The sequence below is a fragment of the Lipophrys pholis genome (assembly GCF_963383615.2).
Source record: "Lipophrys pholis genome assembly, chromosome: 16".
Lineage (NCBI taxonomy): Eukaryota > Metazoa > Chordata > Actinopteri > Blenniiformes > Blenniidae > Lipophrys > Lipophrys pholis.
The window spans coordinates 5,768,940-5,795,186 of record NC_137634.1 but is presented as its reverse complement, the minus strand read 5'-3'; the positions used below and the strand labels follow the sequence as shown (position 1 = coordinate 5,795,186).

The 26,247-nt window shown below is 43.2% G+C and overlaps 1 protein-coding gene across 1 annotated transcript in view; it reads right to left on the bottom strand.

Annotated features, from left to right (window-relative positions):
• Nucleotides 1–26,247, bottom strand: part of ncor1 (nuclear receptor corepressor 1) — a 56,008-nt gene that overhangs the window by 6,976 nt on the left and 22,785 nt on the right. The window contains 22 exon segments of the mRNA XM_080483207.1: nt 1,206–1,341; nt 1,433–1,642; nt 2,811–2,960; nt 3,401–3,601; nt 3,852–4,076; nt 4,252–4,546; nt 4,638–4,888; nt 5,039–5,122; nt 5,206–5,331; nt 5,417–5,585; nt 5,739–5,824; nt 6,587–6,701; nt 7,466–7,629; nt 9,890–10,067; nt 10,276–10,399; nt 10,498–10,945; nt 12,603–12,696; nt 12,782–12,907; nt 12,913–12,918; nt 15,317–15,381; nt 18,086–18,378; nt 19,963–20,093. Of these exon segments, the coding sequence (XP_080339333.1) occupies nt 1,206–1,341; nt 1,433–1,642; nt 2,811–2,960; nt 3,401–3,601; nt 3,852–4,076; nt 4,252–4,546; nt 4,638–4,888; nt 5,039–5,122; nt 5,206–5,331; nt 5,417–5,585; nt 5,739–5,824; nt 6,587–6,701; nt 7,466–7,629; nt 9,890–10,067; nt 10,276–10,399; nt 10,498–10,945; nt 12,603–12,696; nt 12,782–12,907; nt 12,913–12,918; nt 15,317–15,381; nt 18,086–18,378; nt 19,963–20,093 (3,677 nt within the window).

The following is a 26,247-nucleotide window of genomic DNA, read 5'->3' as shown; positions in this document are numbered from 1 at the left end:
ACCTGGGAGGGGCTAAAGCAAACCTGCGAGTGCCGTCTGAGCGCAAAACAAAAACAAAAACAAACAAACAAACAAAAAAAAAAAAACATATTCTCTTCCTGAATTAAAAAAAATCCACTTTATCAAAGTCAGACATTTAAAGGCATTTATCAGTATGCAAAAACCAGATTACAGAGGCATGACTGGAATTACTCACGCTCAAATCTAATTACACAGCTACAAATTTTGTTTCACATATAAATCTGTACGTACACCAAACGTTTTGAAACCCACATATAAATATGAATGTGCACTAACAAATCTCAGACACACAAATGTTACAGTTCATGACGCAAACACAAAAAACCAACACACATGAGTCAGTCCCCTACTGTTTTGTAGTTAGTGTACTTTGGCATTCGGACATCGAATTTATAGTATTATCAATCATCTACCTGTTAAAAGGGACATTGCTATCGCAGCAGAATATTTTTACATATTATATTTTATATAAGATGGATGGATGTTATAATAACAGAGAAGTACTCGCACGTATTTTGACAAAAATTATTTATGCAACGTAAAACTATAAAAATACAACATAAATGAATAAAACATAGCCACGAATTAAAAATTTGAGGGCTCTTCAGAAGATAAATAATAGTATTTGATAAACTGATATCTCCATATTTCCAGAGAATCAACATTGATCATGTGTGTAGAAAGAGATGTCTTTCTGTGTAAGTGTTGCAGCGTTAACTGTTGTTAAAATATAAATATGATCCCACCGGGGACGTGGCCCACACAGCAGATAGAAACATCTCTGGTGCGCTTCTCTCCAAGTTTACAATCATCAACATCCTGCACCCAAATCTAGGGTGGTGCTGCTAACAATAGCTGGTGGTCGACAGTGTTTTTAGAGCTGGTAATCAAAACAAGGTTTTAAAGTTAAAACAATTTGAATCGGCGAAGCTGACGGCATGAAATTTCAGCATGGTTCACCACTGAACCTGTAATCATTCCATGGCTTCTTGTAAAGCGTGTGGTCCAACTCAAACATCTTAAATTCAATGACTACACAGTGAACATTATTTTAGGATTACCATACAAATGTCAAATTGTGTGCACAGTCCAAAATGTAATCACATCATGTACAGTATATATAACCGACTGCACATAAATGCAACGTGGGGATATTGGTTATGAAGACTGATGTGGAGGCTTACATTAAAGATGTGATGACACTCTTTCCCTGGAAGATGCTCGGCCGCTGCTGAACAACCACATCCTGTGTCCTGAGGGAAGGAGAGGGGGAGTGCAGATAACCTCGACTCCCCGGCCGGACCGGCTGCTCTTCTCCACCTTATTGACACAGAGTAATTGACACTTTTATACACACGTTTTTTCTCTATTAAATAATCCCAGTGTGATTTGGTAAGTTCCAACGCCTCACCTCCACGCATGTATTCATTGGTTCGCTCTCGGTCCCGCTCCCGCTCTCTCATTTCCCGCTCGCGCTCCCTCTCCCTGTCCCGCTCCCGAAGCTCCCGTTCCCTTTCCTTTTCCCTCTCCTTCTCCTGCTGCTCCCGGTCACGCTCCCTCTCGCGTTCTCTCTCCGCACTGGCGGCGGCGGCGGCGGCGGCAGCAAGGTGTGTTGGATGGCCTACAGGGAACAACAAGGTCACAGACACTAGATTCACTTTTCTAACCTTCTTCACGGGATCTCAGTAGGATGGAACAGGGTTTCCTCAGAAATCTGGGCCTTGTGAGAGATTTCTGAACCTACCACAGTGAAATCATGTTATTTAGTTACTATATTTACCATTTTAGTTGTGAACAAAAGTGCAAGGGAGCAAACACGACGCTGACCTGCGCTGCTGCTTAACATGCATATCTACTGTGACAAATGAAAAGGATTTTGACTTGGAACTTATAAAGTGAAGCGCATAAGAAATAATTGTTGTTTTTTATTTCCTATAATATAATAATAAAGATGCACTACGAAAATATATGCTGAAAAATTTGTAGTGATTACAGGCCTTGAATGAACTGTTGGAGAGAAACAGTTGTTTAATTTTTGTTTTGATCACTTTTAACATATACAAATGGTGCCCACAAGACAATTTTTTTGCATGTAATGACACCAAATAGATACGTGTGTGCTGTTCAAGGTAACAAACGCAGACACTGATGGTGCAGTAAATGACAGAGAATCAACACTTTATGAGAGATTGCTGATTAAGTTAATAGAATGAGCAGAACAAACTGCACACAAGCCTCCATTGTAATTGGTGATCTATTTGCAGAAAAACTATAGTGCAGAGAAACTATTGACCACAATGATAGCGTGCATGTGCAAGTACTACCGATGCACAGCAGATTTTCTATACCGATTGAGATGGAACCATTTTTGAACCCTTTGCACTCTGGGAGCCGTTTTCAGGTACTAAACATGCAGTTGGTGTGTAAACAGCTAAAATTAAACAAAAGGTTAGTTTTCACTTAAAAATGTTGTATAAACAGAGCCACTAGGCGAGATTTAAAAAAGTTAAAAGGACATCCCGTTTCCATTCATTTCACAATGGTTGTTGCTCCTAAAAATGAACATAATGACACGCACACAAAAACACCTCAGTTGTGAAACAGGCATCTCTGTGGGAAATTCCCACTGTGACTCCTGCTGCAGTGACCAGACACGCAGAACTGACCTTTGACCCCTCAGGTGGGCTCAGTGCAGGGCTGCACTCTCACAGAGGTGTGAGGGGACTTGGAGATGGTGCCAAGGAGTATAAGGGAACACAGGGTTTAGTGATGGGGGGTGGGGTCCTCACCTTGTGACATGGAGGTTGGGTTGAATGGCCTAGGAGGGAAAGGGGGCTGAGCTCCAGTGAGGTAGGCCATGTGTTCCGCAGTGGGAGCACCTGTTCCCCCAGGGTGAGGCAACAGGATAGTTGGAGCCATCTGGGCTAGATCAATAATCCCTTTTACAGACAGAAGCAAAGGGCCAGCGGTGAACAACAAGAACCGATCCATCAATTTCTGAATGTATGAACACCGTATACACTTAACTGTATCCCATCATCATTATCTGTTAGTTCTCCCAAATACAGATTGATCAATAAGCAACAGGGCTGCAAGGAGAGTGGAATAGTGGTCAACTTGTATGAGGCAACCACTCAGCAAATGGAGATTTGGATGACAATAAAAATTGAGCACAAGCCGAATCAGTTGCAGCCCCAAACATTACGAAGAAAGAAAAAAATTAGGCAAATTTGTCAAGGTCATTTGCTTCTGGGCGTCTGGAAAAGGTAGCCACTACTTCACAAGCACACAGTCTGCATACTACAGATCCTCCGGCCCACGGCCTCTCCTCTGCCCACGGTGGCAGGCCCAGTGAGAGTTAGCTATTGGAGGGCCATACCTCGAGCTCCAGCTGGGTAAGAGAGGGTGACAGGCTGCTCCCGTGGCGAAAGACCTCTGGCCATGTCAGACCGAGGGATGACTTGCATCTGCTGGGATGTGATGTAGTCATTGAGGATGGTCTGCCGTGTATTCTCCATTGTGTACAGCTGGTAGGTGTTATGGTAGCCTGTTGGTGATGGCTGCCTGGAGAACATGAATGCTGCAGGAGTAAACAGACAGGAAGAAAAAAAAAGAAAGAAAAACGTATGAACAGAAGGCTCACAGATACTGATCACCACTGCTGACGTCAACAGCTGAAAAAGAATCCCGGACATGTGTTGCCTATGGATTAGAAAGCCTGAGTTGCTTTCGTCAATTTACTCGGGGGGTGGGGGGTGGGGGGTGGGGGTAGTTGGGACATTGGTCATAGTGAAAGTGGAAAAATGCAGAAAGCTGTTCAAACACTGTACCAGGATCCAGCACTCGGAAGGCCAGGTTAGGGTCGAGGTGTGGATGCAAGTGGGGTCGGTACACTTCTCCAGGAACGACGGGCCGGTGGTGGGGATCGAACGGGCTGTGAGAGGCCACAGGGTCCCCGCCTGACACCGGCGACTTGGCTGGGACAATGTCTCTCTGGGTGGGGGTCATGGCACTCTTTCTCTCATGTGCAGCAGATTTCGAGGAGCTCATGCCACCTTCAGTAGGGAGGAAACACACACAGCTTGTTCAGTCAGTAATTTAATGCCATGTCATTAGTTATGTCACAGAGACAAAAATACAGTGTGCTATTCTGACTTTACCCGGTAAGCAAGATGATTTAGTTCCCCCCCCCCCCCCCGAGTTTGTAAATAAAACATCTTAAGATCATACCTTCCGGAGCTCGTCCCAACATGGGTGAACTTCTGGAGCTGTAGTTGACGGGGGTCCTGCGAGCGTTAGCATCGTCGTACATGCTTGGGCTAAGCTGGGACTTGGCGTTCTCCTGGTGTGTGGAGCGCAGCACAGAGGCGGTGGAGTTGACCACAGACGTGTGGCGCACCAGCTTGCTGTCCTCATATTTGGGGCGTTCCTTGGCCTCCAGCTGGGGCATGCTGTGAGGAAGCTTACTGGGACTGGTGATGAGGGACCTGACGTTGTGTTTGATGGTTTGGTTCATTAGATGAATCTGGAGGGACAGCAGACCAGTCAACATTTCTTTCCAAACATCATTCAGTTTTTCACTTTATAGTTCATCATTGAAATGTGTCCCGTCTCACCTGAGACATGGAGCCCTCCGCCACCCTCCTGTCTGACAAGTCGGGGGTCTTGCACATATCCTGGCCAGACTGATCTTGTCGGGGGATTTCGTGAATGGAGCGCCCCATCTCCTTGATGGTATTAACCCCTTCGTAAGGCTTGCCTTTACCAATACCCCCTTCAAATGAGCGAATTGGTGGACTCTCTCGCTTGATATGCTTCCCGTATTTCATGGCTTCCTCGTAACTCTCCGCAGCAGTTCTGGGTGTTCCTGTAAATAATTGAAAATGATTGCACCTTCACTTTAGTTGAGAGAAAATATAAAACATTTCATGTAAGATGTCTGCAGAGAGTACCGCTGGCCAGAGAGAAAAATATATGAACTGTGTAAAGCGAGGCATGGAAGTGTTTCAATATTCACCTTGCATGATGGACCCTGTGATCAGAGGTCTTTCCTTAGAGTCGCCATGGAGACCATCTCTGGGCGCAGTTCTGCTGAATAATCCTAATAAAAGCAAGTGCCGTCACTCTTGATGCAGGTCACACAAGACAGGAAACATGGTGTAGTTTGTCTCACACAAACCGTACCCTCTAACGGCGCTCCGTCCCTGCCAGGCTGTCCTCTGCCCATCGCCCCTTCCATCATGTCGTAAGTGCGTTTCAGCTCGTGGGCCGTTCGGGGGCTGCGAGTGTTTTCCCTGGGGTTCTTGTTAGCTATTTGACATCAAAATTCAAGGTTAGATTCGAGTGTTCGGTGAAGAAACACACTGCTGTTATCCGACCTCAAAAAAACACTCACGGTCATAGGAGACGATATGACCATTCTCGCCTTCATAGATGACGTAACCTGTAGGCAGCTGCTCTCCCCTGCCCTTGTCCGGCCCACTCAGGTCCTTGGTGACGAGCTTTGTGATTGAGCCCGTCATGAGGTCCGCAGCCATGTTGGACTGGGACAGGGCTGGTTTGCCCTATTAAAATGAAAGAGAGAGAGAGAGAGAGAGAGAGAGAGAGAGAGAGAGAGAGAGAGAGAGAGAGAGAGAAAAAACACCACATTTTATGAACACTATCTGCCAAACAAAAACAACTTGGGGGGAGACAAAAACATTTATTGCATGTATTACTTGAGTGATTGATCCTTTTGCTACCAGACCCTCGCTGACCTTTGCCATGCTTCCTCTGCCATCCTGTATGGATGGAACGCCAGCTCCTGTAATGTGACAGACAAGAGTTTGGGTGAGTCTGACCATTATCTAAATTCAGAGCTTATCAGAGTACAATTGATTCCACAAACAACAAAACATCACTTTCTGCTATCTGAAACATCGTTATAACAATCTGGGGTTTTCTGATTAGAATTTGGGGGCACACGATTTCATCTGTTCACAGGTTTTTTTTCTGCAGATAGTTCTTTTCAGTGGTCTGGAGTCTTACAGCATCAACTTAATCCATTCGTATCACATCTAGATCTTAATGGAGCTTTGAAAACAAGTTGCTCCAGGTTATTGGATGTTAAAGAAAACAGAAATAAAAATACACATACATTAATTTTTATTTCCAAGACCACACGCTTGTAAAATTACCTGTGTTTGCTTGACATCGTTGCCTCATTTTTCCTTCAGTTCAGGGATCAAACTTAAGAGCTGCATTTAGCTGTATTTATATGTGAACTGTTGACCAAGGTATTGTAAAGGTGCCGTTTTGCCTTTTATTATTTAACATGTGCGACTTCTAGTTTTGATTGTTTGCATGGAGATGAACTGTCCATTAAAAATATAGCACAGTTTAATGCTGCGTAGAGTCAAAGTATTGTAATAAATGTAAATACAACTCGGGGATATCACTCAACTAGCTGAGGTCAGCACCTAATGTCTGCTTCAAGTGTACTTTTGCTTTTATGGCACACTTGGTTTTTATTGTTAATCGAAAGTGATAAGAAAAGGCTTAGTCACGTGGAAGTTTGTCATCCTACCAGGCTTGTTTAGATCCTGCTGCCGAGGGAGACCCAGAGAGATGGAACCCACAGAGCTCTTCGTCCCCTCTGGCCCATACACAGGATGGGATGGTAGGTATGTGCCAGGAGTTCCCTGGGAAAGCAAACAACACATTTAAATACCCCCTTCGCTGTGTTCATGAGACCAATAAAATACCAAACAGAGATGATGACAGGGATGAACGTTTTGGTCAGAGCGCACGAGAACAAACTGACAACAATCTATGTCCATAAACAAAACAGATGGCACTTTAATGTTGGCATGTGACATGCTGCTGCTGCTATTAGTGATGCAACAAACGGAATTTCGTTGTACTTGAACAATGACAATAAAGCTTCTTAAATATCAGCAATAGAAACAGTATGAATGAGACTTTTAACTGAAGTTTGGAAAATTAATCACCATCAATGCTCATCTGGAAAGAAGTCCTCAGTAAATTGAAAGTCATGAATTTGATGACTGAATGTATAGTTGTGTAACATTTCAGTAATGCTTTGAGCAGTGACTCAGACTCAAGAGTTCAGTTCTCAATGTGTTCTAGCAGGTATTTGCCAAAAGCTTCAACCAAAATATACCCTGCCATTTACCAGCGTCTTCACCACAAGACTGTAGAATTTAGTCTAACCTGATAAGAGTGATTTTACATGACTGGACACGCCGGGGTCGCTTTGTTTGTTTCCCTGACTTTAGCAAAGCTTCCGGCCACACTATATTTATTCTGATGTCTTTGAGATGGCAGAACATGGCTTTATCACACTGAGCTCTATATTTCTGGAAGACTCAAACATTCAATATTACATTCTGTATATTTATTAGAAATTAACCTTGTGGCCGCACCAGAGCTCTCGGTGTCTCACCTGGGAGATGGAGCCCCCGTGGATGAAGGAGGGCTTGTCTGTGGGCTTGGTGGTTGGAATGAGTGGCGGAGGAGAGGGAATGTTGGGAAGTCGACTGGGTCTGAACGTCACGCGGACTCCATCTGGCATACCCTGGACCAGTTGGTTGGGAACAGGATGTAGGACTGGAAGAGATTAAAAAAAGAAGATGCTGGTTCTGAATATCAACAATAAACATCCGCTCACATTGACATCGTTTTTAAATTAACGTCTGCTTGAATAATCCACCAAACCAAATCTCTATCAAGCTTCACTTCCAAATAAAGAGAACATACTGAAATATTCAGCTTCATCCTGCATCCAGGATGGAGGAAGGAAGTGGTTAAGTAAAAACAGAAAATTTAATTTAATACAATGTTAACCATAACAGCCCACATAGGCCAAAGTTATGTTTGCTTTAGTGTCTCCTGGGAAAGCTGAGTGGACAAAATGGATCATAACACACCACAAACATGCACCCGTAGGGACCGACTGTAAACTCCCTGCAGGAAGGGCGCCTTGTGTTGTGCACTCAACAAAATCAAAAATGCAAATGGCTTGGAGAGGTTCTCCGGCGGGGATGGACGTCATCGTCCCGCTGCCTCATACGGGGACAGATAAGAGAACACGCCACCCTATGACGAGTTTGTAAATCCCTGTTGCAGGGAGACGGTGTCGAGCATTAACATGCATGCTGCAGTTCAGCAATAGGAACAACAACACAATTTGTGAGGGCTTGATAAATCTGCCTCGAATAAACAACAAACATGTTGCAGAGCAACTCCGGCAAAAATATAAATTCCACGTCAACTACAGGAGCCAATAAACCAGTAGCCTTATTCTGATTACAGGACCAGTTTAGAGAATATGGTAAATAATCCCCGATTGAGATGATGGTAAAGAAATCAGCAGAATTAAGGTCAACAACAGCCTGACCGTAAAACATGTCTTCAGAAAAATGTATTAATTATTAACCAATATATTCAAAACATGGGAGCAAAATGTACTGAACTGAGGGCCTGATTATCACTTTCACCATCTTATAGGAGTAATGAGCCGCCAGGTTTTAACAAAGAGCGCTATTAAGAACTGAAGGTGATGAAAATCATTTATGAAGTATGAACACTCAATTTCCTTGATTATTCAATGATTCAGGACCTATTTATTTGAAAGTATAAAAATGAAGACCTTTCTCGATTCGTGTAAATGTCAAGAAAATTGCATTATATCGCCACATCAACTTAATAAGAAAAACTATTTTTCACGATGTACCAATGAGGCCATTTTAATTAGACAAATTCAATCTGAATGATACTAATGTGCAAACAGAATGCCAAACCCTAATTTATGACACGTTCCCTCATGGGAGTCCGCTCACTCCAGATTTACTTCCAGTAATCAAACAATTGCATTCACAAAAATACAAAATTCTTTTTTTTTTAAATTGCCTCCAAGAGACTACAATATACATTATCTATTAGTGCGCCCAATAATAAATCTAAAGGAGTGGAATCAAAAATGACCTTTCCGTGTCAAAAATGCTGATCATCAGCAAGGAAAAGAATGAAACCAGATTTTGGGGGGGGGGGGGGGGGTTGAGGAGCAGGTGATGATGTGTACGTTCACCTGACAGGAGGGGTTGGGGCTGTTGGGGTCAGGGAGGGAGGAGAGTCAACATGGCTGACCAGAGTAGGTCTCCTTCTCCAGTTGACCTGTGATACACAGGCATGGCAACCGAGGGAAGACAAATGGTAATATACTAAAAAGCCAAAGCCAGTGAACACTGAGCTGACTAAGAGTGGACTGACCGCGGCAACTAACACCACCCTCCTGGACACACGCCCGCTAAAACCTATGTAATAAATATCCTGGTGTCAAAGCTCAGCAGCTTACTGACAGCTGCTCTGCTCTTCACAGCACTCAGACTATAAGGTGCTAAAAGCTTTGTGGAAAAAAAAATAAAAAATCAAGCCGTAATTCAGTGTGCCTCGTGACTGCACTGCACTTCCTTCTGAAGCTTCATCTGACTGGCCAGGAGCAGCAACCATTTCGATCTGACGTGCTTAGTTCATAGAAAAAAAAAACAAAAAAAAAAAACCTTCATAAACCCACAGTTCCCTTCTTTGAGAAGAGAAGTGCATCAACAGAGAGCTGAGCTTTCTGAACCAAACGTAAAACAAGGTCAGCAAATGCTTTTTTGTCCTGGCTCAGGGAGAACCACTATATGACGGTTCGGATCACCTTCAAATGTCTCCTTTTATGAAACTGCATGAAAATGAATGGGTCCTGGAGGGGGAAAAAAAAAGAAGTGCTGGCTATAAATAGTAAACTGCTCGCAGCAACAGAGTACAGGGGAAAGGAGAATCCAGGATAGAAAGCGAGCGAGCCGTTATTTTGTTCACTTACCATCTCTTTCTAGTATGGTAGGGCTACGGGTGGGGAACGGGGGTCTGCGCTCCAGGTGTCCCTGATCCTGCCTCTGCTTCTCTTCCTGGTGCGCAGACTCGTGCACTGCTTTGATCTGGCGTTGCAGCATGGCAAACCCACTGGTGGTCATACCGCCAGGGCCAAACGGACCAGACACCTAAGTAATTTAGGGGCAAATTAAATCCAGATGAGATGCAAGACAATATATGAACCTAACTGACCATTTCTACTACTGTGCAGAAAACAGAAAACCTTGAAAAATATCTGATATTGTGTATTTACAGGATAAAAGACACCACTGATAAACATGACGGTTAGATTATACTGTTTGCTAGACAAAGTGGAACAACCTGAAACTGACTAACCATGGGTGGGATGGTTGCAGCTCTGTGATGCAGCTGGTCGATGTTAAGCTGTGCTTGCTTGGGTGAAGACACCAGCACCGAGCCTGGAGGGTTGAGCAGTGAGGGCTTATCCATGAGGTATAATCTGCAGAGGTTGACAAGGGCAAATCACACATAGAAAGACTTTAGAGCTGTTTCTGTGTGAACACACACAGTATGAAGCGAGTGGCTGTGACAGTTCACCTCTGTCGCTCAGGCTCCGCTTCCACATCCTCGTCTGCACTGCAGGTGGCGCTGGAGTCATTATCTGAGTGGAGCTCCCTCTGCCTTTCCCCGTGATCTCCCTTTTCTCCTTTTTCCTTCATTTCCGGCTCCATCTTGACCTGAACCTCTCCGACCTTCAGGTCCATATCCTGAGGTTCAGTTTTGGGATGTAGTGAGCCCGCAAAGGAGGCCGCTCTGCTTTTTTCCTCCAGAGATCCAGCCTCGCTCTCCGGGCTTTTCTCCTCCTTAACACAGAGTTCTCCATATGAGCGCTCAAGGGCTTTTCCGTTGCTGGCTTGACCTTTGTCTTGATCAGAGCACTGAGCGTCTCCTACGGTGCCGTCTGCCCTCTTGGAGTCAGCAGACTTTGAAGAGTCAGCCTGAGAGGGGGAAGGGGCGCTCTCTGTATCCGAGCTGTTGTCACCGCCTGAGGAAGCATCAGAAGATAAACGAGTGCATGTCAAATTATGCATGAAATGGACTGAAACTCACAAGACTTTTAAGAATATTTATGACAACCGGTCGAACACAAGTAACAAAGAATATAGGCAAGTCACAACATGAGGCTTATCAGTGAGCAATCATACAGTCAAGATAAATAATGTCAGAGATCAAATACTAAATAATCTAACTAGTGCATGAATCCACTCAAATAGGAAGCGTGGCACTTATGATACGAGCTTCATGTTATAATCCCAAAAGATTTACATAAAGCCATGAAAAGAGAAACTACGAATCTAATATTTGAAACAATCTAACTCATTTTAAGCATATCTACGTGTCTATATGTATGCAGTGTCTTATTCTCCTCAGTGCACATGCGACAGATTATCTCGGGACATATTTTGTTTGATGATTTGACTACTAACATTAACACAAGGCCTCAAAGACAAGAGAACAGCCTTTAAAGATTAAAGAATAATAATAATCTGTTCTTTCTATACTTCTGTTTGGGTGTCTCATATGCTAACTGTGCAATAAAAGAATTAAATGTCACAATCATACATCTTTAGGCCAAAAACTGCATATTTATCATTTAAAAAAAAAATAATTCAACCTGTCCCGTTCGGTTTGCGTATAGTCTACTGCTGCAGTTGTTGCCATGGCGATGCTAATCCAGATGGTATGTCTATGCAAAAACAATTTGCAGATGCATTAAATGTATCAAACCCAAATCAGAGGCGCAGCTTCGCTTAACAGCGAACATCTGAATGACTGCGAGTCCACCGCAACATATTGTGCAATCGCTTCGAGTATAACCGCATGTTCTGTGATCTGCAGCCCACCAGGGCCCCTACGGTGTGATTTGGGTTTGCATGAGAGGAGCAGAAAGTCAAACAAACACGACAAAGTAAACCTCGTGACCTCCTGATGTCACAGCTGCCATCATGTGAACTGGAGGTTTGCTTCAATTATATTCAAGTCGTCTGAATGTGACCATGTTCTGACAACAATGACGGTGAAACAAGAACAGCCTTATAAGGGAATATTTACAAGAATCTATATTTGTGTAAGCAGCTTGCTTCTTTATAAGTGTTGGCTGCCGTTCACCGAGTAATGGCAGCAGAGATAAGGACTTTCGGGGGTGGGGGGTGGGGGGGGGGGGGCAGGCAGGCTTGCTGGATCAAACAAGTGGTCCAGCACTTCAAGTTCAAAGCCCCAGCTTTCTTGAGTCTTCAAAGGCTCAAACTGTTATGCAACAGGCAACAGTCTGAATTAGTGCATATCTTTTATCTCTTCTTCTAGCCCCCTTGCCTCGTTTCATTTGATCCTTCTCTCGGCACTCATTAAAATTACAGTCAGTCGGGAGCCATCACCTCAGATGAAATTCGTACATGACAAAGGCCAGTCTGGTTCAGGCTTTCCCTTCTTGTGCTGCACTTGATAGGTTTTCTTTTTTTCTCTCTATACCCTTAACTGTTATAAAGATGAGACACGAGGCTTCTCAAAACTTGCCAACAAGGACAACAACTGAACACAAAAGCCTAATAAGACATGTGCTGCCTCTGAACTTTGCCCCAAAACCATTGTTGGACCGTGTGCTTAACAGTGTACGCATGCTTCTTATCATCTATTGCTCTGACCTTCGCTGTCATCTGCGTTGTCCTCGTCATCGTCGGGTGATGCCGTGGCAAGACCTTCACCTTGAGATCTATCAGCACGGGCCCTCCGTGTATCCTGGGAATCAGAAAGACAATCATGGCATGTCGCTTCCAGTAAAATGGGAGCCCAACCCATGGGAGGAAGGCTGCCAGCACCTTACCTGCTTATGTTGCTGGAGCAGGTTGTCTAAGTTGTGACGTCTCTTGTAGTTGAAGTAGAAGTTCTTGCACTGCGCCTCACTTTTGGTGCCCACCATTTTGGCAATGGCCGTCCAGTTTCGCCCATGCTCAACAAGCCCTGATGGAGGACAGAGAGGCAATTTCTCAACAAAGATACACCCTTATTGTTCGAAAATGTTTTGGCATTACTGTAAAATTACACTCTACCCACGGATCACTGTTGCCAAGGCTTGCTATTAGTCTTCCCTGTCCTCATTAACAGTGTGCTGAGTAGACAATCAGCTTTGATGGCCTTGCTAAACTCTGAAACTCCTCTTGGCAAGCTGCAGTGAGTTGGAAGACTGCCATTTACCTTTGACATTCGGGCGTCTCTTCTCTAAATCCTGTGACCCCTGTGACCCGCTCGCCGTACTGGCATCATGACAAATCACCATCAAGCTAAACACAAAAACCCAACTACTGATGGTGCAAATGAAGGTGTGAGGACTCTGGGATTGTTCAGAGTAACTCGTGTCTAATCTAGACTGACTTAAACTTCAGACAATCGTCTAACAGTACTGTAGATTTTGTGATACTAGCTATATGACATTTCACTATTTTGTAAAGTTTGCGAAGCAGCTATTCATAGCAAAAACCTTTGCATGTAACTTTACAAATGATCACAAAGGTGACCTCAACAATAAAAATACAATGGAAAAGTGAAATGACTTAAAAGATTTAAAGTTATATTTATTTCGGGGATGTTTTTCTTTCTATTTCCGTGACCAGAGGCATTAATTATCACAATTTAAACTTGCTTAAAACATTTTAGTTGATGTTTCGAGAGAAGAAATAAATGAAGGGGAAAAAAAAGATTTGGCAGTGTACCCGTCGTTTTTATTGTTGTACACACAAATCGCTTGCCTGGAGATTCATTTACACTTGGGGAATTTACTGTGTTGACTGTCCTCGCACAACATATTGTGAAATGGCACTTGAAGTGCAAGAGCAAGTGAGAGCCAGAAAAACAATCAATACAAACAATACTCTCAATTCTACCAGCTCTGATGAGACTAAAGCAGAAGTAGCGGGGATATCAGTATTATTTGTGTTACCATAGCAACAGTCAAAGCATTAGAAGCATCACGATAACACTCTTGATTAAGGCCTTTCAGGGGGCTTATCAACCTAATCTGACAATTCTAGGTTTAGTGCACACGTGACATGGCAGAAATGTATATAGTAAATATCTTAAAAGGAAAAAGGGTAACAGTTCTGTCACTGAAGGTCGTACGTGTTTATAAAGATGAAGATTAAGCTTGTGCGAGCAGAGTTGTTTAACTTTTGTGTTCATTTTGGAGGAAACTGTTTGTGTTACCGGTGTATTGGATATACAAAACAGCTTTAAGGACTCTCGTTAATCTTTACAAATAAAGTACTTCCAGCAACGTTTTTTTTTTTTTTTTAACCTGATCTCCAAACAGCCATAATTGAGCAAATTACATACAGATGGAAAAGGGAGGGAAAAAAAGAGGCTAAAATTTAAATGGATATATATGGACACTTAGACGTTATATATTTCTAATTGCTTTAAAGTCGGCCTGTTAATACATTGATGTTTTTCTTTTTTGTTTAGTTTTTTTTAAGATAATCGCCTGTTCCCACAGAGGCCAGCATGTGTTAGCCAACTATAACTGAGGGGAAATGGTGCGTTGCATGACCGGCCATGTGTGACGACATGAAAATGATTTCTGAACCCAGCTTGTCACATGACTGGCCTCTCATAGTTCCACTAATCCACAGACATGTGTAGCATATAGGTCTGAATGCCTGAGGATATAAGAGCCGTGAGTATATTTACAAGGGGGAGCCTATCTAGCCACCCAAGAGAGTTTTATTAATCCCCATTAATCTCTTTATTTACTCCCCCTGTGCCAAAGTCTATGGACTCAGGGAACCCTGTGTAGGAGCTTAGGCCAACAAAGCCAAACAAAAAGGGGAAACGGGGGGCACACTTGAATGGCAGATGACCTGACTAATGGCTCCAGTGGCACAGCCTGAGAGCAAGCACAGTCTGCGACTGCATCTGAAGAATTTACAAGGCCAAAGTAACTTCAATGTTCTCTTTTCTTCTTCCCTGAGAATCTGACAGTGTTTGAATGTGAATAATAGATGGAGAGATCTTTGGAGGAAGCTGTAACCGCCACGCTCTGTTGCATCTTGGATGGCTCTAATAGATCACTTTTGAGAACCAAGCAGAGCAGTGAAGCCAAAAAGAAAGTAAGAAAAAAAACACCCTTCCTGGGTTTCTGACAGCTTGCAGAACAGCAACAGCGCAAGTTTCTATTTGTGTGAACGCATGTGCACATTCATTCCTGAGTGCATGTGAGAAAAAAGGCAGGTGCGAAGCAGCATCAGATAAACAGGAGAGGAATGAGGAGAAACGGCAGAGGGAGAAAACGCGAAGCCTCATCCGCAGAGAGGAGGAGAGGAAGGACGGAGAAATTAAACGAGGCAGAAGTGAATTAAAACGTTACTTTTTTGGCGACCTCCATCTCCTCCTCGGTCCAGCGAGAAGTTTCCCCAGATTCAGCAGCACCAGCTAAATCACACAGAAGAGAGACACATCCCCATCAGCACTGACGGAGAGAGAGAGAATGCTGGAGAAAGTGAAAGAGGGAGGGCAGCAGGCAGAGAGAGGGGGAGAGTCCTTTCTTCGGATGTCTCCTTCTCATGGCCACTAATCTAATAATCTGTTTACATTCTCTCTCTCTCTCTCTCTCTCTCTCTCTCTCCTCTCTCTCTCTCTCTCTCTCTCTCTCTCTCTCTCTCTCTCTCTCTCTCTCTCTCTCTCTCTCTCTCTCTCTCTCTCTCTCTCTCTCTCTCTCTCTCTCTCTCTCTCTCTCTCTCTCTCTCTCTCTCTCTCTCTCTCTCTCTCTCTCTCTCTCTCTCTCTCTCTCCTCTCTCTCTCTCTCTCTCTCTCTCTGCCCTCCTCCTCCTCTCTAATCTACAAAGGGGAGGGCCTTGGTCAGCTGATGTAGCGTCAGAAAGTAGAGGAGCAGAGAGCGATGCCTCCCTCTTTGGGAAATGGCCTTGGATGGAGACAAATAGACAGATAGAACCGCCAGCCCAACGCCGTCCCACCCCTTCTCCTGTGACACCGCGCATCTGACACACATGCGCACGTTACTTCTTGTCTCAGTGTGGCTACGCAGTTCACCAAACCGCTCCCCCCACCACCAACTAAATTCACAGAACTGGCCGGTTAGTGTGGAGGGGGCCGAATGAACTCTAGCCCACTCTCTTCCATGGCACTCACTGAGACTGTGTAAACATTTGGACTAATATAGCTGCAAATGTACCCTTGACATTAGGAAGTACCCCGCCCCCCCTCACATCTTAAGGATGCAGAAATCAATTTTCAGACTACTGTTTTGACTTCCTCTCCCAAAGGTCCACCGGTCAACAGGTCCGCTACATTTAGTCAAACAAATGTCTTACAAGCGTAGACACCCTTCTCCTGACTGGCAAAGCACATGTTCCTCTGAGGTATGTTAGGTCTCACGAGGGCTGACATTAATCTGTTGGGTATGAAAACAGGCATGGTATCTGCCTCCAGTATATCACTTTATGATTGCATGCACGCACGCACGCACACACGTACGCACACAGTCTCCTATAACTTCAACGAGCTCAAACCCCCACTGTTGGCGCCCGCTCTGAATCAGCAGCTTCCATAACTGGTCTGGCACAGTGTCAACTCGGCGAGACTGACAGATAGTGGCCCTGTTGCAGCGAGCACACACACTTCTAAGAAGACGCAGGGCTGTGGGGGTTACCACAGAGCAAGCAAACACTCCAGCACAAAATCCACAACCGAGTTACCCAGGGAGATTACAGCTGACACTGTCCTACGTAAAGCATGATATGTCCAGAATGTGGTTTAGAGGAGGGACGGACACGGAGCAGAGGCCTAATTAATCGCATTACTGGGCAGACTTTGAATAACTCAGACTGTGAAGAACGGCAGAATTCAACAGACAGTGCCGGGAGCAGATGGCAGAGAAGCACAACACGCTTACGAAACAGTGAATTAATGATACAGCTTAATGACACAACAAGCTTAAGGCACAGACACCTAGATACCTGAGTTGCCAGCCTCACACTGACAGACTTCACAGGGTGACTGGGTACAAATGTTAAACCAAGTAGCCTGACAACAAGGCACTCGGGGCACTGCTGTAGTGGTCGGCTGATTATAATCACCTTCCAGCAGGAGAAAGTCTTTCAGCCACCTGAGTCAACTGACCAGTATTAATCAGCTCAATTCAAGACAAATAAAAACAGCAAAAAGTATACTGTGTCTGTAAATCTTGTTTGAGGTGTACATTGGCCGTAGACTTAATTTTTTAGGCTTTTAATACAAGACGAGATCAGTTACAACGTGACTGCCCCTGAAAAATTAACCAGAAAGAGCAAAAACATGTTTCAAACTTTGAAAAACTTATTTAGATCTATAAAAATCAACAAAAGCAGGTTGAAGTGCAGTCAGCTGAAACACAAATTAAACCTCAACATCGGGTAACAACAATACCAGTTACACTTGGATTATGTCAGAAAGTCCAGCAGTTATCGAGTGTGTTATTTCTACCGCACAACGTAGCTCCCAAAAACCACAGCAGGACCAGGTGGAGCGGCTAAGAAACCATGCTAACTGAGTTAAACATGCGGAAGTGGATTCTGGAGACATCTAGACTGCTTGGGTAGAGCAGCCCGTCAAACAGCATTATGAAGGTACAACAGAGTGAAAAACAGTCATTTCAGAGATATACACATATTATACTGTTGTGATGAAACCAAATGACATGTCTACGAACATGTCACCCGACACAAAAAGCTCAAAAGCTTTGATATCTTGCATTTAGAAGAGGAACACGAACTGAGATATTAAAATGCATGATTGAATAATTCCACTAAATAGTAAATGGAGTTCATGTATATCGTGCATTTTTACTGATTTGACAGACCCCGGAGTGCCAGGGGATCAAACCTGCAACCTTTCGATTGAGAGAGAATCAGCTCAACCAAACGAACCAGAGCAGGCCCTAAAACGAGATTTCCAAATAGAACCATCCAGTCAGTGGCGAATCTCGCTACCTCCAATGCATCTTTTCATACTGCTGAGTCACCAATGCGATGATCTTATTCTCACATTGTTGCAGTAATTAAACACATAATAGGATCAACTGTGCGAGTTAATACATTCTTGTAAAACAATCTCCACAGGCAATCTGAAGAGGATTCACCTTTCCCATCCATGGAGGCCACAGGAGTCTGAGGTTTGGCAGGCTCCTTCATCGCCTTCTGTGCTGGGTCGCCTTTGGAGAGCTGTGGAGGATCGGGCATGGCGGGCTCCGAAGCAGAGGAAGGCGCTTCCTCAGTTGCCACAGATGCAGCTTCATTGGCCATAGAGCGTGTGAGGACCCTTCCCTTACGGCGGCCCTGGCTGTTGGCAGTCTTCCTGCCACGCGGCGTGTTTTGCTCCTTACAGTCCTCGTCCTCCCCACCGTCACACTTGTCTTTGTCCTTGCCAATGTCTCTGTGGTGTTGGGACAGAGAAGCACACATTGTAGCTGTTGGTACGGCAATATCCCTTCCATTTTGACTAAGCAATAACAACCTCTACCCGTTCCTTTATGGAACACAAGAGAAGCATATTAGAGGTTGTCCACACTCAAGCCGCATGGAAATGCTGACAAGTTAGCGAGTTGTTTGTGTGTCAGCCAAGCACTTCCAAGTTCTTTCTGGAGCATGAACATAGGTAAGGCACAAAGGTCCCAGGCTTATAAAATCCTCTCTTTCACAATTCATGCTCATTGTTGCATGTGACAATGGGAGGAACTGAAAAACAGGAAGTGCCTTTGTTTTATTATCAAATTATAAGTAGTAAGTCAGTGATGCTGGCTGAACTGTGTAAGACAATGAGAGTCTCCGACTGAGCTCAAGTCATTGAGGCTTAGAGTGAAGCAGCTTTGTGAAATCTTCCCTCCTGTCTTCGTTTTTTTTTTTTTTTCCTGTTTAGTGGACAACAGATTAGCTCCAGGAAGGATTGCTTCAATTAGAGAATAAGCTGCAGTCACTGCACCTTGTGAGGAGAATATTGCTGATACGTATTCCCAGAGGTGGTAAAGTAATAAATCTGAATAATATTAAAGTACTCACAATCTTAGTATTACAGATATCAAGAAGTAAGACCAAGTTCTAGTTCTGAAATGTGTGTGTGTATATATATATATATATATATATATATGTATGTATTGTATAAGTTGACTCTCTGATTTTATTCATACAGGGTTTGCCTTTATAAGGCACCTTGAGCCTTTTTGTTGTGGTGGTCTTACGCATGCATTCACAAAACTATTGCAGTTGTACCTTCGTCAGTGAGCATGAAACAGCTTAACCAACAGCAATGGCAATAGAATTCATGTCACTCGACTGAGTTACAAACTACATTTTTTCCTTAAAGGAAAGCTGATAATAACCTGAGTGGACTTCGTGACTCTTTTCTACCTCGCACATCCATAATTGTCATTGTTTTGAATTGCATATGCTTTATTTCTTCTGTTCGGTTTTCCATGTATCACTTTGGCGTTACAGGTTTTCTGTGGCTTCATGCAGAAACTTATTTTTTGATGTATAAAGGTGAAATTAAATGATGGATGCTGCCTTCAATCATGCTTTAAAAATGCTTCGATCCTTTCACTCTGAAATGTACTCATAAAGTTTAAACCAAGGGATGAGCCAGTTTGAAGAGAGCACAAATATATGTGTTCAAAAGTTTGGGAGTTTTAAAAAAAAAAAAAAAAAAAAGAGTCATAAGAAAAGAAAATCAAGTGAAGAACTGCTATCTGAAATATCGACATTTTAATGAATTGCAAATACTTTTGTTACTTACTATGTGGAAATGTGCAAGGTCATTTGTGATTTCGCAAAAATCAGCATGTAATAACGGCAACATTTACTTGAAAGCTCAGAGGATTCATGTAACAGCCATTACGAGGATGACCTTTTCTTTTAAATGATCACACTGAATGGGTCAAAGAGAAACGGAGAGGAGCCGTAACCGCGGGGCTTTAATGGGCGAAAGTGGCACCAGGAAAAAAACCAACTATTCATAACTCACCTAGGCTCCTCCTTTTCATCTTTCTCTTGATCCTCCTTGTTTTCCTCGTCCTCTTTTTTCTCTGTCTTTTCAGATTTTTCCTCTTCGTTCTTTTCGTCGGCTTTGTCTTCTTGTGACGGACGTGTTATTTGCTTAAGACAAAACACACAGGGAGTATATCAGATTATTTCTCCTTGAAACAGTCTGAACAAAAAAAAAAAAAGGTCACTGTGCAGATTGGTGAAGCAGTTTTTGTTCAATTTCACATGCACAACTTCAACATTGTGCTGTGAAGGAACTGCCAAGTCTGATGGTACAGAAGATGTGACATAATGAAGTCAGACCTTTACAGTGTATGTAAATAATACAGACAATTCCAGAGACTTAGCAAGCCCAGATGGCAATTCATGAGCCAACAGTATAATTAAAACTTTCACCTTTAACCCTCTTTCTGGGCAATCATCAAAATACTCAGTGTGACTGATGGATAATTCAAGAGTTCAGAATTCTAACTTGGTATGAATCGTCACCTTTATAAGCAGCTTATTTGCAAGATCTGCTGCTCTGAAAGAAAAGCATCAAACTAACTAAACCATACAAAATTATCTAAAGTAGATAAACATCCTGCTGGATTTCTGTGAGTGACTGGAACACACTACTGAGTATCCATGTGAAACTGAATAATACATCACTTGCCAAGGAAGTCCCCTAAATGTGACGAGAAGCAATGGCCTTCAAAAATACACACTTCTTTTAAGTGCATCTGTTTTCATATTTTCATTAAATCACGCTGTACCAAAGGGCAGCAAAACATTACAACAGCACATATTGCAATGTTTATCTTCACATTTCAATCATGTGTTATGTGATTTCCATTCATTTACGAGGACTATTTTGTGAGAAAAATGTTGAAATATACAAGTGGCCAAGTGAGATATCTTTCCCTATAAAGCAAGGGTGTCAAACATAAGGCCTGTGGGCCAAAACCAGCCCGCGAGAGCCTTCTGTCCCCAAAACCACCGAGCAGATGGTATAATCTTTTAAGAAAACATTGATTCTTTTAAAACTGATTTTTTAAGAGTAGCGGACTCAACACAACACTGAGACTCGAGCTGAGATACCAGTGATGCTGCCATGACCGATAGCTCCATCATTGCCATCAAACTAGCCTCGAAGTCGTGCTGCCAGGGTGAGTTTGTAAAAACACGCATTATGCAATGGCTTTTTGGACATTTTACTGTATTGTGCAGCAGAAGGTTTAATTAAAATCTGGCTTTGTATTGAGATCGTAGATATTTTCAGAAGAAATTCTTGTTTTTTTGTAAAGATATAGACATTTTCAGCACATGTACTCTTGAGCCACAACAAAGAAAACCTTTAAAGTTTAATTGTAAAGGTTATTATGGCACTATTTTACCAGTCTGGCCCACACAAGATGAAATTCAGCTGCAAGTAGCCTCTGAACTAAAATGTGTTTAACTCCCCTGCGAAAAGGGGTTAAAAGTAGACAACTATCTTATTATCCCCACTCACAACAAATTATACAACAAAAAAAAAACTAAAGTGGGATTAAAGATTAACGGTTCACCCAGTCATATCCTTACTCTCTTTAGACAACTTTCAGTAAACAGTCCTTTCATGCCTCTCTGTTATAAGTCATTAACCTGAAGCAACATATAATTGTGCGTCTTCAAAACAAAATGCAGTATCTTCATCCTCTCTTGAGGGCAGGATGCTCGGCTGTTCCTGCAGGCATTTCTAAAGATCATAAAGCATTCTTTAGTCACAGGTCTTTAAAACAATGGCAGCATATAAACATGCCCAAAAAGAAAATCATCTGGCTCTACAAGTCGAGAACTGCGTAGGTGTTGCTGTGGGTCTTAATTAGTTGTTTATCTCAAAACGGATCCTGAAGTGAGGCCAGTTCCCAGGCCACATTTTTCTTAGTAAGTCTCTAGTGAGATTCCAACACTTATTTGTGCAACAGGTATAAAGAAATCAACTTTTACAGTCACACTTATCTCCTGCCACAGTCGCTGCTGTGTTACGGCTGTGAAATCAAATATAATGTCCTCGGCACCAACGGCACTGTGAAGTGCTTCATTTTCAAACGGTGATGCACTTACGCTGATGACATTTGGAAAGTCGCATGATCAAAATCATTTAATTCCCTAAATTAGCAAGTTTTCTGCAAACACTCTGAATAGAGAGAATTCCCTGTGTGTGAGTCATCTTACCAAGATTCAACTGACGTTGAAATGATAATCTTCATTTATTAGTTCAGCACTAAAAGTTTAAAAAGTTGCCTGCATTAGCAACGTGAAGACGTTAATTGCATGTGAATTTTTCAAAATAGGCCGGGACTGACTGATTGAGGACAGAGAAACATTCTTTATCGTTGCTTCTGGCGTGGTACACCACAGAATGCTTCCTCCTGCCTGCTCCATGGAAGCGCTGCGCTGGAACAAGTCTGGCTATGCCAAGCCAAACATCCCATGCTGGTACCAGATGGGTCCAAGGAATGTGCAACACTCAATGGTAAAGGCAAAGATATGGACGAATGAAAGGAGGAGGAGGACAGGGGTACAACTCGGAAGGGGGGTGGGGGGGTTAACACAAAAACATGGACGAAGCAGTTCGTCGTAACGCAGCGGGTCTCTGTACGGGAGTGCGGCACAGACGTGCAGGAGAAATCCACAAAAACAGGCAGCGAGCAGCCGTGAAGGCAGTTTGATGGAGTCACCCTAGGTTGCTCAGGGACAGCGAGTGTTTTCAAGTCTGTCTGACTCGCAAAATTAGCGGCTGCTAAAAGCCAACCCGGACTGGAGTCAGCCAATAATCAGAGGGATTGTGCTTTGGAGTGGAGCTGCATGACCAGCAAGATCAAATCTACAATGTGTGAAAGAAAGCCGCGAGTGCTGCATGCCAAGTTTGCACGCTATACTTGTTAAGCCTGCTTATCCCCGTGCCTTCCCCTAAATCTGATGTACACACAACTGTAAATTGCGGTTATAGATCTTTTGCCATTTGGTGTCTATTTTCAAAACTGTTGACAGGCTGCCGTTTCATTTAATTACCACGTAAGATTATGGGTTGCATCGAATTTCTAGGTAGGGTAGTGTGTGACATTTCATCTGTCTGAAACACTCCATACAAAAAGCATAATTACACAATACTTTGGAAGTGCTAAGATGATTCTGCAGTTTGCTTTAATGACGTTGTTTATGTCTTCAAAAGAAGCTCTGTTAAGAGAGAACCACCTCACACTTGGATTGGGATTAACTCCTGACTCATTTCCCTTCTGCAGAACTGCATGTTTTTGGCACTGCGCTTCTTGGAGACCTTTCTTGGTCAGTTCTGTTTCGGCAGAAATATTCTCCTTCATACATGTCCTTCGGGGAGATGCTGTTCTGGTTGGGCCGGGCGGCGCTCGTGTTTGCTTTGGAGGCGGTCAGAGAGCCGTGGCATTCCTGCCTCTTCTCCCACACTGCGTAAAGAGCCTCCACACAGATGTCCTCCAAAAACTCAATGCAGCCCTGTGGTTCTGTGGTTCTTCAGTGTTTTTAAATGAAGCTCTTTCCTGACCCGTCCTGAATATTTTAAGAGTTTTAATTTCTCCCCTCTTTTGCTGATTCACAAGTCCTGTTTGATTTAGGAAATCACAGAGCCACAAGTCAATCTTCCCTTTCCCACCACAGAACCTGGACCACCGGCTCAGTCTCGCTTCCACAGCATGAGCGGGACAAGAGGAAAAGACTCAGCGATCACGATCACATCGATCCCTGCAGTATTTTAGCTGTGATTGGTAGAAACTACGCCTGTATTAAAGCAGAGAACTCTCCAAAGAAGGAAAGGCGAAAAGAGCAGAAAATAAGTTGAAACCATTACAGCGGCTATAAAAATGCAGCTGATGTTAACAGTTATTCCTGGGTGAGCCAAGTGGAACAATTTACTGTCAAAAATGAAAAGGGCAAAAAAAAAAAAAAAGCTCAAGGAATATATCTAGCATTGGCTACAGTTGCCATGGTTACTGTGGTCTCTGCATGGGAGAACTATAAACTAATGAAATCAACTTGACTGTTTTACAAACTTTCCTAAGAATTGCAAAAGAGGCTCTAAAAAGTGTTTTGTTTTTATGGACAGAGTAAAGAGTGAGACATGTTTGGGCACCTTGCATTTGTGATGCTGCAACAATCATAAAATAAAACCATACGTCTTCTACACGGTTTTAAGCGATGTCTATTTGTTGGAGCTTTAGATACCAAACAGAGAGGAAAACACAAAACAAGAACAAACTCGGTGAATCTAAATGGTAAACAGGCTGCACTCATATAGTGCATTTCCATGTTGCCTGTCACAAAGTGCTGCGCAATCTCTCCATTCAGCCGTTCGCCCTCACAAAGCTGCTCTGTAAGACGCTCGCTCCGAATCAGGAGCAACTTGATGCCGACGGTCTTGCCAAAGGACACTTTGGGACATGTCAAGCAGGAATTCTGGATCAAACCACCAGCAGTGAGAGTATGACTTATTCCATCACCTGCATCCCTGGAAAGAGGAAACGGGGGTTTGTACATGCAGTGATCCCAACCTGCAAAATAGCTCCCGCTTCACACCAAAGGCATCTCGAAATGCGATGAGTCTTCTTTATGAAGGACTGAGTTTACAGACACACTTAAAATACAATCATTATCCCAATTTAAGAGATATCAGATAAATCATGTGATCAATAGTGTATGTGAAATAGTTTATGATAAATCATATGAACACAGGTAAACCTTTGATTAACTCATGTCTTTGTGGAAGTGTCTCATTTAAATGATGCATTTATTTTTAGATAGAAGCATATGCAAAAAAAGATCAACAACAACAGGAAGTTTTGAGTGTTGCTTCACTCCGAACATAAATTCTCTGAAAAAAAATCTGATAATGGGCTGAAAACATGTTAATCAGTTAATAATCACACCTCTGAGGTGCATCAGAAACTCTCATTACAATTCTCTGATTACTCATTTATTCTATTTCTATTGTAAATGGACTCAAGCTGAATAGATTGCACATGACAAGTGCATTTAAGGTCACATGTAGATTATTGATAAATGATAAGACATTTTAAAGAGGAAAATAAAGCACCACGACAGACTGCAGCTGGTGTCTCGCGAGGCCTGCATGAAACCAACGTTTCCAAAGCTGCATTTATTTAAAAAAAGAAAAAAAAGAAAAAAAAAAAGAGAAGCTCGGTTTCTTCACTGCAGAAATTTCACTGTCAAAACACAGCAATGAGAGCCTCAAACATAACCAGGCAGGCAAGTCTTAACTTCTACTTTCATGACTAATGAAGTGGCGGCTGACACAGTGGGGGGGGGGGGGGGGGGGGTTAGCTTGTGCAGACTTCCACAGGATACACTGCAACGACCCGAGTGATGGCTGCCTCAGTCTTTTCTACGTGTTCAGAAGCCAAGTCAAAATATTCTTTCAGATCAGAAGCAGGCTCACTGACGTTCAGCTGACATGGGGGGACGTTTTGCTCGAGAAATGTTAGAAATCCACCTGATGCCTAATACACTCAGCCTGGTCACAATATCACAACAAATCTTGGAGAAGGAAAATACATGAACACTACAACACTGAATTATAAACCATGTCCTAAGGAAAACTCCCCTGAATTAGCAGCTTTTGAGTAAATAAATGGCACAACACATATGTACACAGGCTGAATTAAGATAACAGAAGTTGAGAAATGAAATGAATGTGAGCAGTGCCAGCAAACAGCTCAAACCTCGGTTTTCAGAATGACTGACATACCTGCAAGCTCATTTGCTGGACATTAAAATCCCTTTCCCCTGCTGTGAGCCACAGCTTACTGGTATTGCAAATGTGAAATTACCCTCCAGTGCCTCCATAGCGGTGGTAACGGTAGCAGTAGAGGGGCAGGACAGCACCATAGTAGAGCTCCTTAGAAGGGCTGGCGGGCCGCGCCACCGCCACACATATTCCGGGAAAGCGTGTCATCAGGCCGCTTAAGCCGCCCAAAGAATTGTCCATCTCACATGCACGTACTAATCTATGCAGGGTCACTCAAGGTAATCCCTGCCGAGCACTCCTCTTTGATTGGCACTCACAGCAGCACTGAGTTTTTTGGGCCTGTCAGATGGCCGGGCCATACCAACTCAGTTGTTTCACAGAGGGGTGATTCTCTCTCTCTCTCGCTCTCTCTCTCTCTCTCTCGCTCTCTCTCTCTCTCAACAGAAGAGACGAAAGAGGAAATGGAAAATTTAAAAAAAAAATGAAGAAAGAAAAAAGAAAAAC